The sequence below is a fragment of the Oncorhynchus nerka genome, linkage group LG7 (genome assembly GCF_034236695.1).
Source record: "Oncorhynchus nerka isolate Pitt River linkage group LG7, Oner_Uvic_2.0, whole genome shotgun sequence".
NCBI lineage: Eukaryota > Metazoa > Chordata > Actinopteri > Salmoniformes > Salmonidae > Oncorhynchus > Oncorhynchus nerka.
The window spans coordinates 62,966,029-62,990,320 of NC_088402.1; the positions used below are offsets into that span (position 1 = coordinate 62,966,029).

Consider the following 24,292-nt stretch of genomic DNA (forward strand, 5'->3'; position numbering starts at 1 on the left):
CCTGAGGCAGCAAAGCAGCCCCAAACCATGATACTCTCTCCACCATACTTTGCAGTTGGGATGAGGTTTTGATGTTGGTGTGTTGTTTTGTGCCTCTTTTTCTCCACACGTAGTGTTGTATGTTCCTTCCAAACTGTCGTTTCATCTGTCCACAGAATATTTTGCCAGATGCGCTGTGGAACATCCAGTTGCATTTTTGCAAACTTTAGACGTGTAGCAATGTTTTTTTTTGGACAGCAGTGGCTTCTTCCGTGTTGTCCTGCCATGAACACCATTCTTGTTTAGTGTTTTACGTATCGCAGACTCATCAACAGAGATGTTAGCATGTTCCAGAGATTTCTAAAAGTCTTTAGCTGACACTCTAGGATTCTTCTTAACCTCATTGAGCATTCTGCGCTGTGCTCTTGCAGTCTTTGCGGGACGGCCACTCCTAGGGGGATTAGCGACAGTGCTGAACTTTCTCCATTTATAGACAAACTGTCTTACCGTGGACTGATGAACATCAAGGGTTTTAGAGATACTTTTGTAGCCCTTTCCAGCTTTATGCAAATCAACAATTCTTAATATTTTGTTCAAGGCATGGTTCAATGTTTCTTGTGAATAACAAACTCAAATGTTATGTTTTTTTATAGGGCAAGGCTCCTCTAACCAACATCTCCAATCTGGTCTCATTGATTGGACTCCAGGTTAGCTGACTCCTGACTCCAATGAGCTTTTGGAGAAGTCATTAGCCTAGAGGTTCACATACTTTCCCAACCTACATTGTGAATGTTTAAATTATGCATTCAATATAATATAGAAAAAATACAATAATTTGTGTGTCATTAGTTTAAGCACACTATGCTTGTCTATTGTTGTGACGTAGATGAAGATCAGATCAAATTTGATGACCAATTTTGCAGAAATCCTGGTAATTCCAAAGGGATTACATTTCAGACCAAAGCCAGACCAGAGCTAGTGCGAACCCGAGCTTATTAACTACGCCCAGGACCAGAGCTGGACTAGAGCTAGTGCAGACCAGATCAGTAGTTGTGGTCAGTAGTTGTGGTAAGTAGTTGTGTTGCAGGTTCTTTGGGCCCTACAGTATGGATGTGGTCAGTAGTTGTGTGGTCAGTTGTTGTGGTCAGTATTTGTGCTGTTGTGGTCCCAAGATGTGTGATTCAATAGTTTTGTGGTCAGTAGTTTTGTGGTTTGATCAGTAGTTTTGGTAGGTACTTGGTGGTTCAGTAGTTGTGGTTAGTAGTTGTGTGGTCAGTAGCTGTGGTCAGTGGTTGTGGACATTCGTTTTGTGGTTCAGTAGATGTTTGGTCAGTAGTTGTGGTCAGTATTTTTGGTAGGTCGGTGTTTAGTTCAGTTGTTGTGGTCAGTGGTTTTGTGGTTGAGGTCAGTAGTTGTGGTCGGTCTTTGTGTTGTGTCTAAACCACGATAGTTGCGTGTGAGAACTGAAATAAGTGTGATGAGAAGTGATCGGGTGAAATAGGAAGTGAGTGAAGGGAGACCTCTTCGCTCGATCCAATTAGAGCAGCAGGATCAACGTACAGTCCACCCTTCTCTTTACAGACAAGCAAAATAGCCAGTTTAGTTATTTAGAGCACGGTCCACGATCCTGAGAAGGACAGTATTAGAAATCTTTCCTGTATTGTTCCAGGTCGCCCAGACCGGGGTAGCATTAGAAATCTTTCCTGTATTGTTCCAGGTCGCCCAGACCGGGGTAGCATTAGAAATCTTCCCTGTATTGTTCCAGGTCGTCCAGACCTGGGAAGCATTAGAAATCTTCTCTGTATCGTTCCAAGTCATGCCATAATGTAGTTATTTTGGTAGATAACTTTCCTTATTAGCTGAAATTGTTTTTTTTTCAAAGCCATTTTATCTGTCGCGCAAGCTGTTCGGTTCGAAATAGATTCACAAATTGTGTAGCTATGGCAGGCCTGCTCCCTCCATGGCTAAAGCCTGTGTGAGAAACATGTTAAGAAACGTGTGTGCTATGAAGCTAAATCAATACTGCACTCTGACCCAGAACTCTTCTTTGCTAGATTCATTATAGCGTTGCTATGACTGTCCATGAGAATCCAAATAGGTCAGATCAGGTTTGCAATGAATAACTTCAATCAGACCCCCTCTCACCCGTAGAGGGGGAAGGAAAGAATTAGTAGGGATTAACAAATCACTTCCTGTTGTAAATCAAGGGAGAAGATCCAGGCCTGCGCTCTCCAGATTCACCAAAGGAATGTGCTTTGTCTCAACAGACCTTTTTCCCGCTGAAACTCTAACGCGTTCAAAAGCATATACTGGAACAATATTTCTAGTATAGAACATGGGGAATGGTCAGAGGTGATCTATAGAACACTAATGTTATTTGTGACCCGTTTCAGGAAATGGCGTATGTCGTGGGTCACGACTTCACAGGAGAGCCGTTTGAACATAAACTAGATTTTTTAAATCTAAATGTGTTTTTTGCCATGTGCCTTAATAACGAACTGTTATGCCATCTGTAAATACAAATAACATTGTTAAATTACAAGCCTAGTTGGTTTAGCCACAGTTAAAGCCAGCAACCTTCCCATTAGCCATGATTGGCTGAGATAATGAGTGGCCTGGACATACTGAGAGAAGAGTTTGGATTGGTCTGCCATATAGCACGCTTCTGTCTATTTGAGCTGGTCAGTATGTGTAGGTAATCCTGTCTAACACAGCTTTTTTAATGTATCGTGTAGTAAAACAGCATAAGTGTTGCGCTCCACTTTCTGGAGGAATGAGTTTTGAAATCAGTGGAATTCGAGTGTGGTAGCTAAGGAGATGGAAAAAACACCTGTCTCCGGATTACATCTTCAAACTAAGGGCAACCATGGCATCCGATAGGAGACGCATCCATCCATGATGTATATGGGTAAGATAGTCTAGCAAGCTACATTTTCAGATATTACACGTTTTTAATTTTGAAATTCAGTCTTTTCCTTTCAAGTTAAAGTGTACTGTTAGCTAGCTAGCTAACGTTAACTGGCTGGCTCGTTAGCTAATGTTACATGTTTGATCTTATTATTTGTATCTCAGAGCCATTTTCTTGGCTAGCTATAGCCTAATGTTAGCTAGCTAACATTGAACCTAGTTGGATAGCTGGTTGGATAGCAGATTCATGCAGGGTAGTAACATCATGAGTTGGGATTATGGTTTATTGTCTACCTAGCTAACGTTGTGAGCGCACATCGCCGAGTGTGTGCTCTGAGAGCAAAATGCTCTGAATTTACAAACAGACAATCTGACAGCACGGTTGCAGAAACCAACGCTCTGGGTAAGAAAACCTAACCAGCTTTGCTAGGGCGAGTAATGTTCAGCTGTTCTCTCATTTGTGTTTGGAAGTAGCTAGCAAGTTAACTTGGGTGATTGATTGCTATTGTTAGTACAGAATGCTCGGATGGTTCTTCCCTCAGCATGTTGCACCTGGCCATCTTCTACATTCTCCTCAGGTAGGTCCTCCTCAGCCTCCTCAGGTAGCTTGTCTCCTTGTCTACTGCCAAAGTTACACAGAATCGGCACTGCAATAATGATTGTCAGTGTAGTGTCCATCTTCGTGCAGAGCCCCTCTTTTAGGTAAGGGTATCATTATTTTTTTCACACTCCAAAAACTCTCTCTGAGACCTCTTGCCAGGATATGAGAGGTGTTGTATGCTCTCTCTTCTGTGTCTGTGGGTTTAAAAGGGGGGTCATAAGGTACCCACTACAGGCATATCCATTGTCACCAAGACAATTGATATTTGTCACCTACTAGGCCCCTTGTTCCAGCATTGCACACAGACGACTATTGTCCAAAAGATTCTGCTGTCATGGGTGGATCCTGGCCATCTAGCTACGATGTTGGTGAGCTGACCTTTGTCATCACAGACAGCCTGCACGTTGATGGAGCGGTAACCTTTCCGATTATGGAATAGTTCTCCATTCCAGGGTTGGGATTAGGAATGTGTGCATAGTCTATTGCCCCTAGTACACATGGGAATCTAGCTCTCCTGTAAAATCCAGCTGCTGTTTCCTCTGTAGGCTTGAACCTTATGTACTGATTCTTCAACATTAACTATTCATGAAAATCGAAAATGACATGAAATAAATATATTGGCTCACAAGCTTAGCCTTGACACTGTCATCTCAGATTTTCAAAAAATGCTTTTCAACCATAGCTACACAAGCATTTGTGTAAGAGTATTGATAGCTAGCATAGCATTTAACCTTAGCATTCAGCATGCAACATTTTCACAAAAACAAGAAAAGCATTCAAATAAAATCATTTACCTTTGAAGAACTTCAGATGTTTTCAATGAGGAGACTCTCAGTTAGATAGCAAATGTTCAGTTTTTCCCAAAATATTATTTGTGTATCGCTCCGTTTTGTTCATCACGTTTGGCTAAGAAAAAAAACGAAAATTCAGTCATTACAACGCAAACTTTTTTCCAAATTAACTCCATAATATCGACAGAAACATGGCAAACGTTGTTTAGAATCCATCCCCAAAGTGTTTTTCACATATCTATTCGATGACCAGTCACTCGTGGCAGTTTGGTTTCTCCTCTGTTCAAAATGGAAAAATGCACGCACCTGGAGATTACGCAATAGTTTTGACGGAGGACACCGAGCGGACACCTGGTAAATGTAGTCTCTTATGGTCAATTTTCCAATGATATGCCTACAAATATGTCACAATGCTGCAAACACCTTGGGGAAATGACAGAAAGTGTAGGCTCATTCCTTGCGCATTCACAGCCATATAAGGAGACATTGGAACACAGCGCCTCAAAAATCTGGCTCACTTCCTGTATGAAATTTCATCTTGGTTTCGCCTGTAGCATTAGTTCTGTGGCACTCACAGACAATATGTTTGCAGTTTTGGAAACGTCAGTGTTTTCTTTCCAAAGCTGTCAATTATATGCATAGTCGAGCATTTTTTCGTGACAAAATATCTTGTTTAAAACGGGAACGTTTTTCATCCAAAAATGAAATACTGCCCCCAGAGGTTCAAGAGGTTAAGAGTTCATTCATCTTGGTGCAACCCACCCTTGGAGTTTAATTCGGGAGATGGTAACTCTTTAAAGAACCGCTCTAGTGGTGCCCCAGATCCTAATTAGTTAATTGTTACATTATTAATATAATTGTGTCACAATTAAACATAGTTAATTAGAGAAATAACAGTCTTCAGATTAATGTTAAAGTCAAATCACAACAGTGTTGTTAAACAAAGCAAGGAAAGTGAACTTCAAAACATGATGTAGTTTTATTGGAATTTGCTGTTGTTGGTAAGTAATGAATCTGCTAGCTTCTGACAAGACTTATTTAACCCTTTGACACGTACCAACAAACGGGTGTGATTATTCTACAGTGGCCCCTGCAGCGTACGCGCAAACTGGTGTGATTAGAACGCTTATTTAGAATGTCCAGTTTCAATTGACGCAACAGTCAGCATTTGAGATGACCACTGCTTTTTTCACAGAAACATTTTGCACAAACACAGTCCTTCCAAAGTTATGTCCTGAATGTGACCAGTGTATTTTGGGATGCAGTTTTCAGACATTCTTAGAAGTAGAGACAACATAACACAATCATCCAAACCGGAAAATGTAGGCTACATTTGTCCTTAGCTAACTCTTGGCTGACAGAAACCACAATATGAATTAGCTAATAGAAATGACTATTTACAATTCATCACATCACAGGCGAGCTCACCATTTATCAAAATAATTGAGTAAAGCACTTTCTAAAAATCAAAATTAATCAGACTATGGGTAATTTGTGCACGCCACTATTTTCTTTCTTTTTTCGCGTCAACCAAAGATATGTTTGTTCTGTTTGCGGTATGCATGTTGAAAGGGGTGTGTCGTCTACGATCATTCACTTCCGGAAGTTTACTCGAAAGATGAGTGAAACGTCATTCACTTAATTAAGTTATAACATCTTTGGTCTGACAGATGTTTACATGACACCCAAAATGCATTGTATAATGTCAGCAACATGGTGCCACACATAGCTGGCAGATGGCTTAGCATTAGCTCATCATAATCAGTACAACCTTAAAAAAAACATCATTACACATCATTACAATCTATGCAAGAATTAGAATGCATGATTTGTCACCAGAACTTGAAAACGTGAATAAAACAGTGAATACACAATGCTCCATACATACATACATACGATATGCTACAGTAGAAACGACCACACGGTTTACAGAAAATAAGGGACTGATTGGAATGCACATGTCCAACGTTGTTATTATTTGTAAGGGAAACAACAATGAAGGCAATGCGAGCGCCAGCCAGAAAATGTGCCTCAGTTCGTGCTAGACTGCGCAAATGTCTGCATACTTGATCTGGGGAAACACTGGAGAGGTGCTTGTCTGGTTCAATCAAGCCTCAAGTTGTTCTCAACAGTGAAATCGTCTACTTCTATGTGAATTAATTAGGAGGCGGAACACACATGGTGAAAAGGTTAATGAAAGCAGTTGATGGGTTACTAAAACAGCTCTACCTCTTGATTGGTAGAAGCTATTCCTGTTCTGTTTTCAGATTTGAAAATTAGAGGAAGATTTCATATGCTCTAAGTTTGTCTGACTTGTTGGGGATAGTGGTCAAAATGGCAGTTGTTTTTAAAAGGTTACAGAAAATGTTGTTGATGCGGTTACTAAACCAGCTGTAACGTTCGATCAGTAACAGATCATTCTGAGGTCCTGAGGCCCATTGTTGTGTTGAATAGAATATGAAGTAATTAAGCATACTATCTATATACAGGGTCAGTTCCAATACCATATTTACCATGTGCAGGGATACTGGAGTGATAGAGGTAGATATGTAAGGTGACTAGGCATCAGGATATATTTTTTTTATTTTGATTTATTTCACCTTTATTTAACCAGGTAGGCTAGTTGAGAACAAGTTCTCATTTGCAACTGCGACCTGGCCAAGATAAAGCATAGCAGTGTGAGCAGACAACACAGAGTTACACATGGAGTAAACAATTAACAAGTCAATAACACAATAGGAAGAAAAAAAGGGGAATCTATATACATTGTGTGCAAAAGGCATGAGGTAGGCGAATAATTACAATTTTGCAGATTAACACTGGAGTGATAAATGATCAGATGGTCATGTACAGGTAGAGATATTGGTGTGCAAAAGAGCAGAAAAGTAAATAAATAAAAACAGTATGGGGATGAGGTAGGTAAAAATGGGTGGGCTATTTGCCGATAGACTATGTACAGCTGCAGTGATCGGTTAGCTGCTCAGATAGCAGATGTTTGAAGTTGGTGAGGGAGACAAAAGTCTCCAACTTCAGCGATTTTTGCAATTCGTTCCAGTCACAGGCAGCAGAGAACTGGAACGAAAGGCGGCCAAATGAGGTGTTGGCTTTAGGGATGATCAGTGAGATACACCTGCTGGAGCGCGTGCTACGGATGGGTGTTGCCATCGTGACCAGTGAACTGAGATAAAGCGGAGCTTTACCTAGCATGGACTTGTAGATGACCTGGAGCCAGTGGGTCTGGCGACGAATATGTAGCGAGGGCCAGCCGACTAGAGCGTACAAGTCGCAGTGGTGGGTGGTATAAGGTGCTTTAGTGACAAAACGGATGGCACTGTGATAAACTGCATCCAGTTTGCTGAGTAGAGTGTTGGAAGCAATTTTGTAGATGACATCGCCGAAGTCGAGGATCGGTAGGATAGTCAGTTTTACTAGGGTAAGTTTGGTGGTGTGAGTGAAGGAGGCTTTGTTGCGGAATAGAAAGCAGACTCTTGATTTGATTTTCGATTGGAGATGTTTGATATGAGTCTGGAAGGAGAGTTTACAGTCTAGCCAGACACCTAGGTACTTATAGGTGTCCACATATTCAAGGTTGGAACCATCCAGGGTGGTGATGCTGGTTAGGCGTGCGGGTGCAGGCAGCGAACGGTTGAAAAGCATGCATTTGGTTTTACTAGCGTTTAAGAGCAGTTGGAGGCCACGGAAGGAGTGTTGTATGGCATTGAAGCTCGTTTGGAGGTTAGATAGCACAGTGTCCAAGGACGGGCCGGAAGTATATAGAATGGTGTCGTCTGCGTAGAGGTGGATCAGGGAATCGCCCGCAGCAAGAGCAACATCATTGATATATACAGAAAAAGGAGTCGGCCCGAGGATTGAACCCTGTGGCACCCCCACAGAGACTTCCAGAGGACCGGACAGCATGCCCTCCGATTTGACACACTGGACTCTGTCTGCAAAGTAATTGGTGAACCAGGCAAGGCAGTCATCCGAAAAACCGAGGCTGCTGAGTCTGCCGATAAGAATATGGTGATTTACCGAGTCGAAAGCCTTGGCAAGGTCGATGAAGACGGCTGCACAGTACTGTCTTTTATCGATGGCGGTTATGATATCGTTTAGTACCTTGAGCGTGGCTGAGGTGCACCCATGACCGGCTCGGAAACCAGATTGCACAGCGGGGAAGGTACGGTGGGATTCGAGATGGTCAGTGACCTGTTTGTTGACTTGGCTTTCGAAGACCTTAGATAGGCAGGGCAGGATGGATATAGGTCTGTAACAGTTTGGGTCCAGGGTGTCTCCCCCTTTGAAGAGGGGGATGACTGCGGCAGCTTTCCAGTCCTTGGGGATCTCAGACGATATGAAAGAGAGGTTGAACAGGCTGGTAATAGGGGTTGCGACAATGGCGGCGGATAGTTTCAGAAATAGAGGGTCCAGATTGTCAAGCCCAGCTGATTTGTACGGGTCCAGGTTTTGCAGCTCTTTCAGAACATCTGCTATCTGGATTTGGGTAAAGGAGAACCTGGAGAGGCTTGGGCGAGTAGCTGCGGGGGGGCGGAACTGTTGGCCGAGGTTGGAGTAGCCAGGCGGAAGGCATGGCCAGCCGTTGAAAAATGCTTGTTGAAGTTTTCGATAATCATGGATTTATCGGTGGTGACCGTGTTTCCTAGCCTCAGTGCAGTGAGCAGCTGGGAGGAGGTGCTCTTGTTCTCCATGGACTTCAGTGTCCCAGAACTTTTTGGAGTTGGCGCTACAGGATGCAAACTTCTGCCTGAAGAAGCTGGCCTTAGCTTTCCTGACTGACTGCGTGTATTGGTTCCTGACTTCCCTGAACAGTTGCATATCACGGGGACTGTTCGATGCTATTGCAGTCCGCCACAGGATGTTTTTGTGCTGGTCGAGGGCAGTCAGGTCTGGAGTGAACCAAGGGCTATATCTGTTCTTAGTTCTGCATTTTTTGAACGGAGCATGCTTATCTAAAATGGTGAGGAAGTTACTTTTAAAGAATGACCAGGCATCCTCAACTGACGGGATGAGGTCAATGTCCTTCCAGGATACCCGGGCCAGGTCGATTAGAAAGGCCTGCTCACAGAAGTGTTTTAGGGAGCGTTTGACAGTGATGAGGGGTGGTTGTTTGACTGCGGCTCCGTAGCGGATACAGGCAATGAGGCAGTGATCGCTGAGATCCTGGTTGAAGACAGCGGAGGTGTATTTGGAGGGCCAGTTGGTCAGGATGACGTCTATGAGGGTGCCCTTGTTTACAGATTTAGGGTTGTACCTGGTGGGTTCCTTGATGATTTGTGTGAGATTGAGTGCATCTAGCTTAGATTGTAGGACTGCCGGGGTGTTAAGCATATCCCAGTTTAGGTCACCTAACAGAACAAACTCTGAAACTAGATGGGGGGCAATCAATTCACAAATGGTGTCCAGGGCACAGCTGGGTGCTGAGGGGGGTCGGTAGCAGGCGGTGAGACTTATTTCTGGAGAGAGTAATTTTCAAGATTAGTAGTTCGAACTGTTTTTGTATGGACCTGGAAAGTATGACATTACTTTGCAGGCTCTCTCTGCAGTAGACTGCAACTCCTCCCCCTTTGGCAGTTCTATCTTGACGGAAGATGTTATAGTTGGGTATGGAAATCTCAGAATTTTTGGTGGCCTTCCTGAGCCAGGATTCAGACACGGCAAGGACATCAGGGTTAGCAGAGTGTGCTAAAGCAGTGAGTAAAACAAACTTAGGGAGGAGGCTTCTGATGTTGACATGCATGAAACCAAGGCTTTTTCGATCACAGAAGTCAACATATGAGGGTGCCTGGGGACATGCAGGGCCTGGGTTTACCTCCACATCACCCGCAGAACAGAGGAGGAGTAGTATGAGGGTGCGGCTAAAGGCTATCAAAACTGGTCGCCTAGAGCGTTGGGGACAGCGAATGAAAGGAGCAGATTTCTGGGCATGGTAAAATATATTCAGGGCATAATGCGCAGACAGGGGTATGATGGGGTGCGGGTACAGTGGAGGTAAGCCCAGGCACTGGGTGATGATGAGAGAGGTTGTATCTCTGGACATGCTGGTTGTAATGGGTGAGGTCACCGCATGTGTGGGAGGTGGGACAAAGGAGGTATCAGGGGTATGGAGAGTGGAACTAGGGGCTCCATTGTAAACTAAAACAATGATAACTAACCTGAACAACAGTATACAAGGCATATTGACATTTGAGAGAGACATACAGTAATCACAGGTGTTGAATTGGGAGAGCTAGCTAAAACAGTAGCTAAAACAGTAGGTGAGACAACAACCGCTAATCAGCTAGCACAACAACAGCAGGTAAAATGGCGTAGGCTAGGCAAGGGGGGTCGGATTAACTACACACAGAGCCTGAGTGCGGCTGGGGCCGACAGATAAAACATAAACAAGCAGAATGGAGTACCGTGATTAATGGACAGTCTAGCATGCATCAGCTATGTAGCCAAGTGATCAGTGTCCAGGGGGGCAGCGATGGATGGGGCAGGGAAGCTGGACTGGCGAGTGTTATCCAGGTTAAAAAACAGTTAGCAGTGGCTAACAATGACTAAATAGCTTGTAGCTAGTTAACTGGTTAGCTTCTGGAGGTTCTTGAGTGTGTTCTAAAAATTAAAAATAATGGCGATTCCGTATCACATTGGGTGAGGCAGGTTACCGGAAGGTATAAACAAATTAAAAATCGAAAAGAGAATGTAAATATGGGTCCAGTGAGTGTTTGGGACGCGGTGATTCAGACGGTTAGCAGGCCTGTGCTAACAAGCTAACAGTTAGTAGGCCAGGGCTAAACAAGGTAGCGGTTAGCTAGATAGCTAGTTGTGAAGAATCCAGCTGAAAATGTTCCGTTTGCGGTGGGAATCCGGTGGGAATCCGTGCATAAAAAAATAATAGGTCCGTTATGCTCTGGTTAGAGTCGCGTTGTTCGAACTGGCGAGAGCTTTCCGAGCTAAAGGTTAGCTGATGACCGGTTAGCTGAAGACCGCTAGCAATGGTTTGCTGACTGATAGCTGGTAGCTAGCTGGTAGTTAGCTGGCTAGCTTCAGTTGAGGGGTTCCGGATCCAAAGTAGATAAGTACTTTAGAAGAAAATAGCTACATTGGGTGAGGCGGGTTGCAGGAGAGTATTTAGAAGTTGAGGTTTAACAAAATGTTTTAAAAGATATGCGAAGAAAAATTTAAAATATAAAAAAAACGATATATACAAGGGACACGACACGACAAAAAGTTCGACTGCTACGCCATCTTGGTTATGATAAACGGATTGTGATTGTATGTGAGTGGGTGTATGTGCGTGTGTGAGAGCAAATTATGTTTGAATATTGTTGTCCATCAATACTTCCCAACCAAATTTACTGAGCATGAGCAATTTTGACAAAAACAATGGCGATATGTTGCTCTAAGAGTCACAAGTATTTACAGCTGTAATTGCTGCCAAAGGTGCTTCCACTAAATATTAACTCTTGGGGTGTGAAGACATATTGTTTTTAATTCTTTATTCATTTAGAAAATGTTATGTACTTTTTCTTTCACTTTCATAGTGGAGAAGGCTGTATAGATCTGTTGGGGGAAATTCTAATGTAATCCCATTTTAGATTACTTTTTAAGGCATCGAAATGTGACAACTGTTCAAGGAGTGTGTAGACTTTCACTAGGCACTGTATGTGCTTTGCTTTTTTTTAGTTCAAGTTTTAATTTGCTTCTTCCAATCTCTCCTAGTGCATGTTTTTTTACAGTCTACTCCCCCAGCCATCTGGATGGATGCAACATGCTGCATAATTCCACCTGTGGCTCAGAGACTGAGGCAGATCCCATTGCTAAACTAGACAGACGGACCCCCCCAGTTCAAGACGACAACACAGCTATCCCCCAGGGCCCTAGTCTTAGACACGTTTGTCTTATCATCAATTTCTGTCTTATCATTGAGTATATAACCTTACTGGAGGGTGGAATTAAAAATACCTTTATTTAGAATAGCACTTACCTGCCTATTTCTCTTTTTTTAGTTTTTGTGTGTAATCCCGGAAGTGTGTTTGTGTGTGTGCTCATGTGTGACAGAGTGAAATAGGTTGAGTGTGTTTCACATTGTTCAACAGTAGGTAGTATAGTTGTGTTAGTTTGATCATGTGTGTATGTCAGAGGACCAAGTTCTACATGTTAGACTTCCTTCCATGTATCCCATTCCAGCCATTACAATGAAACGGTGCTCCTATAGCTCCTTCTCTGGTGTGTGTGTGTGAGAGAGAGAGTGATGAACAGGTCTGCCTGTCTCCTGTGGTGTGTGCGTGTCAATGTGACATTTGGGATGGGGGGGGGTGCAGCAGTCCTGGCCCCAGACAGGTCAGAGTGATTGAGTAGCTTGGAGGCACACTAATGATGTGGCTGTGAGGGGGATACACACCAGACATGCTTTTGTGCTCCTCTTACGCCAGGCACTGACTAACACAGAGCCATTTGTGAAGCTTCAATCCTGTGTTCTACTGCTCTCTCTATAATGTTAGCTCAACTGTAAAATATTGACGGTCACATTTTCATGTTAAGAAGGGAATAGCTGTTCTTTTAGGGAAGATCCATCTGTGTCCTTTATTTTAGGGGGCAAACCATTTGTAAATTGGTGTTCATGATCTCATCGGTGTGTGTGTGTGTGTGTCCAGGTAACCAGCCGTCGCCCCTATCGTCGGTTGAGAGCTACAATCCTGTGAAGCGGAGTTGGGAGTACGCTGCCCCCATGCCCAGTCCCCGATGCTCCTGTTCACCCCTGCAGACCCCCAACATGCTGTTTCTCATCGGGGGCGTGGCCCAGGGACCCAGCAACGCCGTGGAGGCTCTTTGTCTCAGAGAGACTGTGTGACACGCACAAAGAGACAGACGAAGGACTCAATGCAAGCAAATTCAATGTGTGCAGGTGATGGACACTCATACAGACTTTGTTTTTGCCTTTGAACCTTGCAGTTGGTGGGCAGGATCAAGGACAGTAACCCTGACACCTGTTTCTTTCAATGGAGAAACAAATACTTTTCTACATCTTAGAGGCATAAGAGGAGTCAAATAAATAAGCAAAAAACAACACCACAGACGCATACACACACTACACAAAAGACGCCTTTGAACAGTACAGCATTTTTCTGGAAAAAAGCAGGGTACTTTTCTGGAAACTAAAGGAACTACGGGCCATATCCGTTTCACTACAACAGTCAGGCTGCATTGGCTTGTTAAAACACTTTTCTATCACCTTAAAGTAGAGAGTTTAGGATATAACATTGGGGTATTTGTCTGTGTTTTGGTACCTTCACAGCCAGGTGTGTGTGAATATAGCACAGCTATACACATGATGTTCAAATCCCACACACCATGAATACCACCTCTAGAATGGCCAGGTCAATCCCTGCACTGTAGCATCCAGAGACAAGAGTGCTTTGGCACTAAGCAACATTTCCCTTTTTAAGAGAAAAATATACGTATATATTTTACCTCGAGCTTTGCAATGAACGACAGATGAAAGGCAAAGGAACTGAAGGCAGGACAAAGTGCATGCTCAGAAAGTGTGTTTATTTCAGATAATCCTTCGGTGGCGGCTTAAAGAGAGAGCGAAAGAGAGGGAAATTGGGAAGTGTGTTTTTAAATAGAAAATCGTAAATGGAAACTTCACCGCTAGACAATATTTGGGAACTGGAAAAACTCCCCTGCATAATTATGAGTGATGAGCGGTGTTTCAGACATAATTATGAGTGATGAGGTGTTTCAGACATAATTATGATTGATGAGGTGTTTCAGACATAATTATGAGTGAGTTGTTTCAGACATAATTATGAGTGATGAGTTGTTTCAGACATAATTATGAGTGATGAGTTGTTTCAGACATAATTATGAGTGATGAGGTGTTTCAGACATAATTATGAGTGATGAGGTGTTTCAGACACAATTATGAGTGATGAGAGGTGTTTCAGACAATTATGAGTGATGAGAGGTGTTTCAGACAATTATGAGTGATGAGAGGTGTTTCAGACATAATTATGAGTGATGAGGTGTTTCAGACATAATTATGAGTGATGAGAGGTGTTTCAGACATAATTATGAGTGATGAGCTGTTTCAGACATAATTATGCACCATAGCAGTATTTTGTTTTATTTTTACGCCGGGAGAGTTCAACCAATGACATTATTGTTTGATTGAGCCTACTGTCTGATCTAAAAATGAACGGAGTCATGTTTTGTAGCAATTATTGTGGCCTTTGTGTTTTGCTAATTACACATACATGCTAGCAGCGAGTAGATATGGTTGGCCTTGTTCAATAGAGCCATTGGACTGGTCTCAACAATGTTCCTATCTGCCACGACATTGCAGGATACCTAGGATGACTAATTTTCCCTGGCTTTGTAAAGACTACAGCCTGACAGGAGCCCTACTTTGCTTTTCAAAATGGCACCGGTACTAGTTTCTACACGTTAATGGGAGCTATGTTACCATGCACTGTCTATCCAAGATGGCTAAATAATTACAATGGCTGCTTCTGAAAATTCCACTTTCCAAGAAGAGCTTGACGACACAAGTTTTTTGACGTTCTTTTACATACTAACACAGGGACATACTGCCCTATTCATTTGAGCCGGAATACACTGAAGTCGAGTTGAGACAGCGAGAACAAGAATTGCGAGACCAGCAAGCAACGATGGGGAGCCACGGTCAGACTCCGACTGGTGGCACCTATGCGGGTGCTGTCCAGCCATGCCAGCAGAAGAGGAACGTCTGTGCTGCAACAAATTCTCTTGCTGGAGGAGGTCACTGCAGAGTCCATGGATCATGTGTATGTGACAGACCATTGAAGGTTCGACTCACATGGATTTTGGTGTGTCTGAGACGTTCTTCAGAAACTTCAAGATCAACTGGCAGAGGCAGCCTAGACCAGCTGGACCAGGAGGGCAAATGACAAACAAGTAAGTTATTTTGCTGTTGGTAGCTAGCTAAGTTCTCTTTTCACATGAGGCAGTATTTTTCAGTACAGTATAATTTTGTGATCGTTGTCCCGCACAGTATAGTTTTGTGATCGATTCGGCCATAACAGGGCTTGCTAATACCACAAGCCAAGTTAAGCTAACTCGCTCTGTTTGCTATACCCAAAATGTACTGTAGCCTAATGTAGCTAGCTACATAGCTAACGTTCGCTAGTTAGCCTAGCTAGCCTCAGTAGCTAGCTAGCTAATGTGCGCCTGTGAGATGGGAAATATTCTGCATCGTGCTGCTTCAGTAGGAATACAGACAGTACACAACAATTGCCCATGAAAGTCTAATAGCGTTTTTGTCATTCTCTTACAGACAATACCTCTTGGTGGCCTACAGATTATTCTGGGAGTTTGTTCTACATGGGAGAAGCTAGGCAGAGGGCACTGAATCCCCTTGCCTGCATGTGTTGTTGGAGCCATATTAGCAATTTATCCCTCACACAGCGGACAGTATGTTAGATACACTCTCCTCTTGAGTCAGCAACTTATTTGTAAGGTCCATAACAACAATCTCCCCTTGTATCAAAGTGAACACCTCACTGCACCTCCCAAACAGGCCATATGCAAGTATTCCCATTGTAGAACTGTAGTATTTATTATAGGTGTTAGTAGTATATTTTTCGTCTACTGTATAAATGTCATACAGTACATTGCCATAACTGTTCCTGCATACTGCTGTGTAAACTCACCTTGGTCTCCAGAGCAATTAAACTTTGTCTGGAATTAAAGCCATGTCTACTTATTTGCCACATTGACAGACTATTCTATTGTTTTATTAAAACATGTTTAATTCTAAACAAATGATAGTTGAAATGATGCAGCAACTCCCTGCATAATTTGTTTTAGCAGTGAGATTATAGCTAGTTACTTCCAAATACATGTAATGAATATCATAATGAATTGATCCAGAAGTCAACAATTTATTGGTTTCTGATGCAGCTGGAATTATTTAGTCACTTGTCAGTACTCATGTAAAAAGGATTATATAAAACATTTGATCAAACTCCATTATATACATAAACTCAGCAAAAAAAGAAATGTCCGTTTTTCAGGACCCTGTCTTTCAAAGATAATTTGTAAAAATCAGAATAACTTCAGATTTTCATTGTAAAGGGTTTACACACTGTTTCCCATGCTTGTTCAATGAAGCATAAACAATTAATGAACATGCACCTATGGAACAGTCGTTAAGACACTAACATCTTACAGACGGTAGGCAATTAAGGTCACAGTTATGAAAATTGAAAACCTAGGACACTAAAGAGGCCTTTCTACTGGCCTTTCTACTGAAAAACACCAAAAGAAAGATGCCCAGGGTCCCTGCTCATCTGTGTGAACGTGCCTTAGGAATGCTGCAAGGAGGCATGAAGACTGCAGATGTGGCCGGGGCAATAAATTGCAATGTCCCTACTGTGAGACACCTAAGACAGCGCTACAGGGAGACAGGACGGACAGCTGATCATCCTCGCAGTGGCAGACCACGTGTAACAACACCTGCACAGGATCGGTACATCCGAATATCACACCTGCGGGGACAGGTACAGGATGGTGGCAGGTAGCCTAGTGGTTAGAGTGTTGGGCAAGTAACCGAAAGGTTTCTAGATCGAATCCCCAAGCTGACAAGGTAAAAAAAAATCTGTTGTTCTGCCCCTGAACAAGGCAGTTAACCCACTGTTCCTAGGCCTTCATTGTAAATAAGAATTTGTTCTTAACTGACTTGCGTAGGTAAAAAAGGTTAAATAAAAAATGGCAACAACTACCTGATTTATTCCAGGAATGCACAATCCCTCCATAGGTGCTCAGACTGTCCGCAATTGGCTAAGAGAGGCTGGATTGAGGGCTTGTAGGCCCGTTGTAAGGCAGGTCCTCACCAGACATCATCGGCAACAACGTCGCCTATGGGCACAAACCCAGACAGGACTGGCAAAAAGTGCTCTTCGCTGACGAGTCGCAATTTTGTTTCGCCAGGGATGATTTTCGGATGTGTGTTTATTGTCGAAGGAATGAGCGTTACACCCGAGCCTGTACTCTGGAGCGGGATCAATTTGGAGGTGGAGGGTCCATCATGGTCTGGGGCGGTGTGTCACAGCATCATTGGACTGAGCTTGTTGTCATTGCAGGCAATCTCAACGCTGTGAGTTACAGGGAAGACATCCTCCTCCCTCATGTGGTACCCTTCCTGCAGGCTCATCCTGACATGACCCTCCAGCATGACAATGCCACCAGCCATACTGCTCGTTCTGTGTGTGATTTCCTGCAAGACAGGAATGTCAGGGTTCTTCCATGGCCAGCGAAGAGCCCGGATCTCAATCCCATTGAGCATGTCTGGGACCTGTTGGATTGGAGGGTGAGGGCCATTCCCCCCCAGAAATGTCCGGTAACTTGCAGGTGTCTTGGTGGAAGAGTGGGGTAACATCACACAGCAAGAACTGGCAAATCTGGTGCAGTCCATGAGGAGGAGATGCACTGCAGTACTTAATGCAGCTGGTGGCCACACCAGATACTGACTGTTACTTTTGATTGTGACCCCCCCTTTGTTCAGGGACACATTTTTCCATTTCTGTTAGTCACATGTCTGTGGAACTTGTTCAGTTTGTCTCAGTTGTTGAATCTTGTCATGTTCATACACATATTTACACATGTTAAGTTGCTGAAAATAAACACAGTTAGTGAGAGGATTTTTCTTTTTTTGCTGAGTTTATCTACTGTACAAGAGCTAGCAATATCTATATCACAATGCAGTTGTGAGCATACTAGGCATTCTATATTATACTCAACATCACTCTAACTGAATATAGATGTTGTGTTGGTTGAATGTTCCAGGCAGGGTCCTGAATGTTCTTAATCTGGTAAACCTTGTGTTGGGCAATGGCAGCTGGTCTGACAGAACATCATGAGCTCTTGCCAGACCCGTGCAGTCTTTTCCTCTTCCGAGTCAGATGAAGTTGAGCTTAAGCATGTTCACGGCTGAAAGCTCTCATCCAATGGGTCTACAGGATCTGTACTACTAAAGCTGGTGTCAATATCATCATCATCATCAGCAGGATGAGTCTTTAGAACACACACTAGTCAGTGATTAGCCAACATTTCATTACTTTGTCCCCATCAATACACACTCGAACAAGGTACTATATCCCCCTCATGTTAATAGATAATGTATACTAACTGTCACACACAATACACACCCCCAACAGACACCAGTCAGTCACCCACACCATCCCCTCCTTACTAATAACTCGTGTTTTTCTCCAATTTAGACTTCAAGTTTTGCATAAACAATCAACTAAGTCTCCATAATACAGAGAAAAGTTGTTGCCTACTTATAAACAAACCAACTATGACAACTAGACACAGACCATGTTTATCCCAAGCTCCAGTTAATTGTTTGAGTCATGGAAGGAAAAGGTGACTTACACTAGTACCTGGTGCTGAGCTTGATGTTGACACTAGTACCTGGTGCTGAGCTTGATGTTGATGCCGCTGCATATGTTGAACGGGAACACAAAGGCTAGTCATGTTAGCCTCTGCGGTAGTTAGCTTGCTAATGTAACGTTAGCTTGCAAAGTAACAAATCACATCGCCATATACATAGCAGCTGGCTAATTACATTGATTTGCTATGGGAAATCTAGCCAGCATATTATGAAAGCTAGCTAGCTAGAAACAAATGTAGTTCGCTAGCTACTGTATCTAAGTTAGCTACGCTACCTCTGCTTGACTTCTTTAGTCAGGTACTGAGCACCACACCATGACAGAACATTACAGTTGTTGTTGACACGAAAAATAAATAGTTATTCTCGAGCTGATGTTCTATGACCGAGTGGCTTGTTCAGTGAGTAACATTAGCTACCTGCTGACACCCATCCTCAACTGGATCCACCTCGACAGGGGTGGTAGTACGTTCTGATATGAATTCGCTATGGATATTGTGGTTTGCTTACAACCAGGAAATGTAGGTGGCCTGTTTCTTCCGGTGAGATGCAGAAACACTAGCTTTTGCATGTAGTGAGGAAGTAAAAACATTTTTATGACACATTATGTTAATAACATACATTTTATTTTATTTATATAACCTTTATTTAACTAGGCAAGTCAGTTAAGAACAAATTCTTATGTACAATGACGGCCTACCCCGGGCCAAACTCGGACGACGCTGGGCCAATTGTGCGTCTCCCTTTGGGACTCCCAATGGACATGTACAGTGAAAGAGCAGTGGTAAAATGTCCCTTTAATAGAAAGACCGTGCTGCATTTTCCTGAGCCCTTCTGTAAAAATACCTTCCTTGTTCAGCCTTCTCAAGGACCAGATAAGAAATAGAGAGAGCAGGAGTGGTTTTAGAGCTAGTATTAGAGGACAGAGGGTGGAGTTCACATTTGCTTGTCCTAAAAATATATTTTTAGTATGTATTTTATTGATACACATTTATTGATACACATGATACACTTTCCTTGGCCACCTATGTACAACCCCACATTTTATGAATCATGAGTTTTTATTTTATTTAGGATGTCGTCCTAACCTAAGCTGGCCCAACTGTCTCCTACACCTGTTCAGGCTGTGGCTTCTGCTCTCTCTGGTTGTCTTATTGACTTTTATTTATTCAGTGTAGCACAATTGAGACCAGGGTCTCTTTACCAATGATGCCCTGAGTACAAAATGTTTCTCACAAACAGGAACAAAAATTAACATTACAATAAAATAATCACCTGGTTCATGACTTTATTCATTAATGTGTTTATCAGCTTCTCCTGTTGCGCAGACCTTTGATGTGCTAAATTACAGGCTGGAGGGCTGGGGCTGTGGCTGGTTAGTAGGGCTGGGGCTGTGGCTGGTAAGGAGGGCTGTGGCTGGTTAGTGTGGCTGTGGCTGGTTAGTAGGGCTGTGGCTGGTTAGTAGGGCTGGGGCTGTGGTTGGTAAGGAGGGCTGTGGCTGGTTAGTAGGGCTGGGGCTGTGGTTGGTAAGGAGGGCTGTGGCTGGTTAGTAGGGCTGGGGCTGTGGTTGGTAAGGAGGGCTGTGGCTGGTTAGTAGGGCTGGGGCTGTGGTTGGTAAGGAGGGCTGTGGCTGGTTAGTAGGGCTGGGGCTGTGGTTGGTAAGGAGGGCTGTGGCTGGTAAGGAGAGCTGGGGCTGGTAAGGAAGGCTGGGGCTGTGGCTAGTTAGGGGGTGACTCAGCAGGGTTAGTGGCACAACCATACAATTATGGATATAACACATATGTATATACGTAAATAGATTTTCATCAGTGGAGAGAATGCTGTATTTATTAGCAGTTTGTAGGGGGCCTCTGCAAAAAATAAACCCTGGTTTCTTAGCTCTTGAGTACAGTTCAGTTTAGACAGTGCTCACACACCCTCAAGGCATTCTATGGGGCTTCTCTGTCGTTCTGAATATCATTTCCGAGGTAAAAATCCATTTTCAGATGTGCTCCACTGGCGCTGACGAGACATATGACTCAACAGTGTAAACTGTTGTTTACTCTAGTTCTGTACTGTAATCACATCGCTGCTGGTTTTGTAGAGCATTCAGTACATTTACTCTTCCCATTTGCTTTCTTTGTAGTACTGATCTCCTTAAGCAGTCTATTAGGCTCAGTCAGGTTTTATAACATGTCTCTCTGCCTTCTCTTCATGGGATAAAATAGTGTATGATGAGTCCATACACTACATATTTCCGAACATACTTAAATTTGATTGATAGAAATCATTTCAGAACTGTGTCTTATTTTCACCATCAAAGCCTCTGTTTTTGTGCGGTTCACTGTGACCATGTGGTGTCCAGGCAACCGTCAGTGTCACACCCGCGAGTAGCATTACTGTGTTATAGTGAGTCAAGTATTGTTGCTTTTCCTTCCAAAAGAAATGAGTATTTAAATCATTTATGTTATATCTCTGTTGTTTTATCCCCACAGTGCTTCTCCTGCAGATATTTATTTGTGTTGTGTGGGTTGAGCTGTACAGAGTCAGGTTTGTGGTGGTGTTGCCCTGTCGTGTTGACACAGGCCTGTTATCGCTCTATGATGCTGTGCTGTGACGTGTTTCCATGGTGCGTAACCACGGTGATGGTGTTAGCTGATGATCTCCGACTGTATCAAGTGCACTGTGTGTCTGTGTGTCTTGACTCCTGTCTCAACGAGGGAGGCTACAATATATGTCTGAATATCACAGAGGGGTTCAAATGGGAACGAAAGCCTGTCACAATTCTTTTAATTTCAGGTTGATGTTTGAAGCCATGAAGCCAGATGAGTTTGCTTTGGTTATACACACACACTAATTGTGTCACAGCACATCCACATCTGGAGAAGGAGATTCCTATACATGGTACAGTATGGATGAGGAGAGGAACAGCTGTGCCAATATGAAGTCTGTTGCTGAACCTCAATTCTCCTGAAAACCAATACAAATAATCCACATCCTAATAGGACACTCCCATGACTTATCTGTTGTGTGTGGCATCTTCCATGTTTTAACTGACAATCAGCAGGAACTGTTTTACTCCTATAACGTGAGGTGAGGTGATCATCAGCCCAAACAGTTAGTTTGATTAGGTTATATTTCAACAGGGAAATATTGATACCCAGACCTCATAATAACCCAGCCAGAAGAGAGGTGCCATTTAGTCAGCCAGACCTGACAGAGCTGATCACTTCCCCCAGATGATGCCTGATGGCTGGGCAGCATCATGTTCTGTAGCACCAGAAACTGAATGAGGAAACAAGTTTACTAATGGCCTGATTTGTGGATCAATGTGCAGAAGAGAGTGCCAGGCGTTTTGACAGAGCTCTGGTCTGACAGAGAGATGCCTGGATGGAATCCTGTGGTTGTTTCTGATTGTGTTCACTTGTACAGTCAAACATTGTAAAAGTAATGTGATACAGTACACAGGCAGTTGTGGAGTTGTGGCAGTGACTCCAGTACAGTAGTTCAGTGCCTATAAATGTGAGGTAATGCCTCGAATATATGAATTCTATAATAAAATATTTTGACTTGATGTCTGATTCCATTGGTTGTGTGTGCCATTATTTCTGTCAGTTGTTTTCTCTTACTTTCACATGCAGGCAGCAACCAGGTGCCTCATCTGCAGTGTGTAGTTCAATGTCTGGTTCGCAGAGGTGTATCAAAATGTGTGAACATTTGACCTTGTTCATTATAGATGAGCCAGGTGGTACAAAACAGTTAAAACGTTACTCAAGGTTTCTGCTCCTATGGTGAGAATGGAAGTGGTTTCCTTCTTGTTATAATGATGTTACATTTACATTTAAGTCATTTAGCAGACGCTCTTATCCAGAGCGACTTACAAATTGGTGCATTCACCTTATGACATCCAGTGGAGCAGCCACTTTACAATAGTGCACCTAAATCTTTTAAGGGGGGTGAGAAGGATTACTTTATCCTATCCTAGGTATTCCTTAAAGAGGTGGGGTTTCAGGTGTCTCCGGAAGGTGGTGATTGATTCCGCTGTCCTGGCGTCGTGAGGGAGTTTGTTCCACCATTGGGGGGCCAGAGCAGCGAACAGTTTTGACTGGGCTGAGCGGGAACTGTACTTCCTCAGTGGTAGGGAGGCGAGCAGGCCAGAGGTGGATGAACGCAGTGCCCTTGTTTGGGTGTAGGGCCTGATCAGAGCCTGGAGGTACTGAGGTGCCGTTCCCCTCACAGCTCCATAGGCAAGCACCATGGTCTTGTAGCGGATGCGAGCTTCAACTGGAAGCCAGTGGAGAGAGCGGAGGAGCGGGGTGACGTGAGAGAACTTGGGAAGGTTGAACACCAGACGGGCTGCGGCGTTCTGGATGAGTTGTAGGGGTTTAATGGCACAGGCAGGGAGCCCAGCCAACAGCGAGTTGCAGTAATCCAGACGGGAGATGACAAGTGCCTGGATTAGGACCTGCGCCGCTTCCTGTGTGAGGCAGGGTCGTACTCTGGGATGTTGTAGAGCATGAACCTACAGGAACGGGCCACCGCCTTGATGTTAGTTGAGAACGACAGAGTGTTGTCCAGGATCACGCCAAGGTTCTTAGCGCTCTGGGAGGAGGACACAGTGGAGTTGTCAACCGTGATGGCGAGATCATGGAACGGGCAGTCCTTCCCCGGGAGGAAGAGCAGCTCCGTCTTGCCGAGGTTCAGCTTGAGGTGGTGATCCGTCATCCACACTGATATGTCTGCCAGACATGCAGAGATGCGATTCGCCACCTGGTCATCAGAAGGGGGAAAGGAGAAGATTAATTGTGTGTCGTCTGCATAGCAATGATAGGAGAGACCATGTGAGGTTATGACAGAGCCAAGTGACTTGGTGTATAGCGAGAATAGGAGAGGGCCTAGAACAGAGCCCTGGGGGACACCAGTGGTGAGAGCACGTGGTGAGGAGACGGATTCTCGCCACGCCACCTGGTAGGAGCGACCTGTCAGGTAGGACGCAATCCAAGCGTGGGCCGCGCCGGAGATGCCCAACTCGGAGAGGGTGGAGAGGAGGATCTGATGGTTCACAGTATCGAAGGCAGCCGATAGGTCTAGAAGGATGAGAGCAGAGGAGAGAGAGTTAGCTTTAGCAGTGCGGAGCGCTCCGTGATACAGAGAAGAGCAGTCTCAGTTGAATGACTAGTCTTGAAACCTGACTGATTTGGATCAAGAAGGTCATTCTGAGAGAGATAGCGGGAGAGCTGGCCAAGGACGGCACGTTCAAGGGTTTTGGAGAGAAAAGAAAGAAGGGATACTGGTCTGTAGTTGTTGACATCGGAGGGATAGAGTGTAGGTTTTTTCAGAAGGGGTGCAACTCTCGCTCTCTTGAAGATGGAAGGGACGTAGCCAGCGGTCAGGGATGAGTTGATGAGCGAGGTGAGGTAAGGGAGAAGGTCTCCGGAAATGGTCTGGAGAAGAGAGGAGGGGATAGGGTCAAGCGGGCAGGTTGTTGGGCCGGCCGTCACAAGACGCGAGATTTCATCTGGAGAGAGAGGGGAGAAAGAGGTCAGAGCACAGGGTAGGGCAGTGTGAGCAGAACCAGCGGTGTCGTTTGACTTAGCAAAC

General features: G+C 43.9%; 1 protein-coding gene across 1 annotated transcript in view; it reads left to right on the forward strand.

Annotated features, from left to right (window-relative positions):
- Positions 1–15,977, forward strand: part of LOC115132154 (kelch domain-containing protein 8B) — a 123,525-nt gene extending 107,548 nt beyond the window's left edge. The window contains exon 4 of the mRNA XM_065020701.1: positions 12,936–15,977. Within this exon, the coding sequence (XP_064876773.1) occupies positions 12,936–13,132 (197 nt within the window). The 3' untranslated portion in view covers positions 13,133–15,977. The remainder of the gene's footprint in view (positions 1–12,935) is intronic.
- The last annotated feature ends 8,315 nt before the right edge of the window (positions 15,978–24,292 follow it).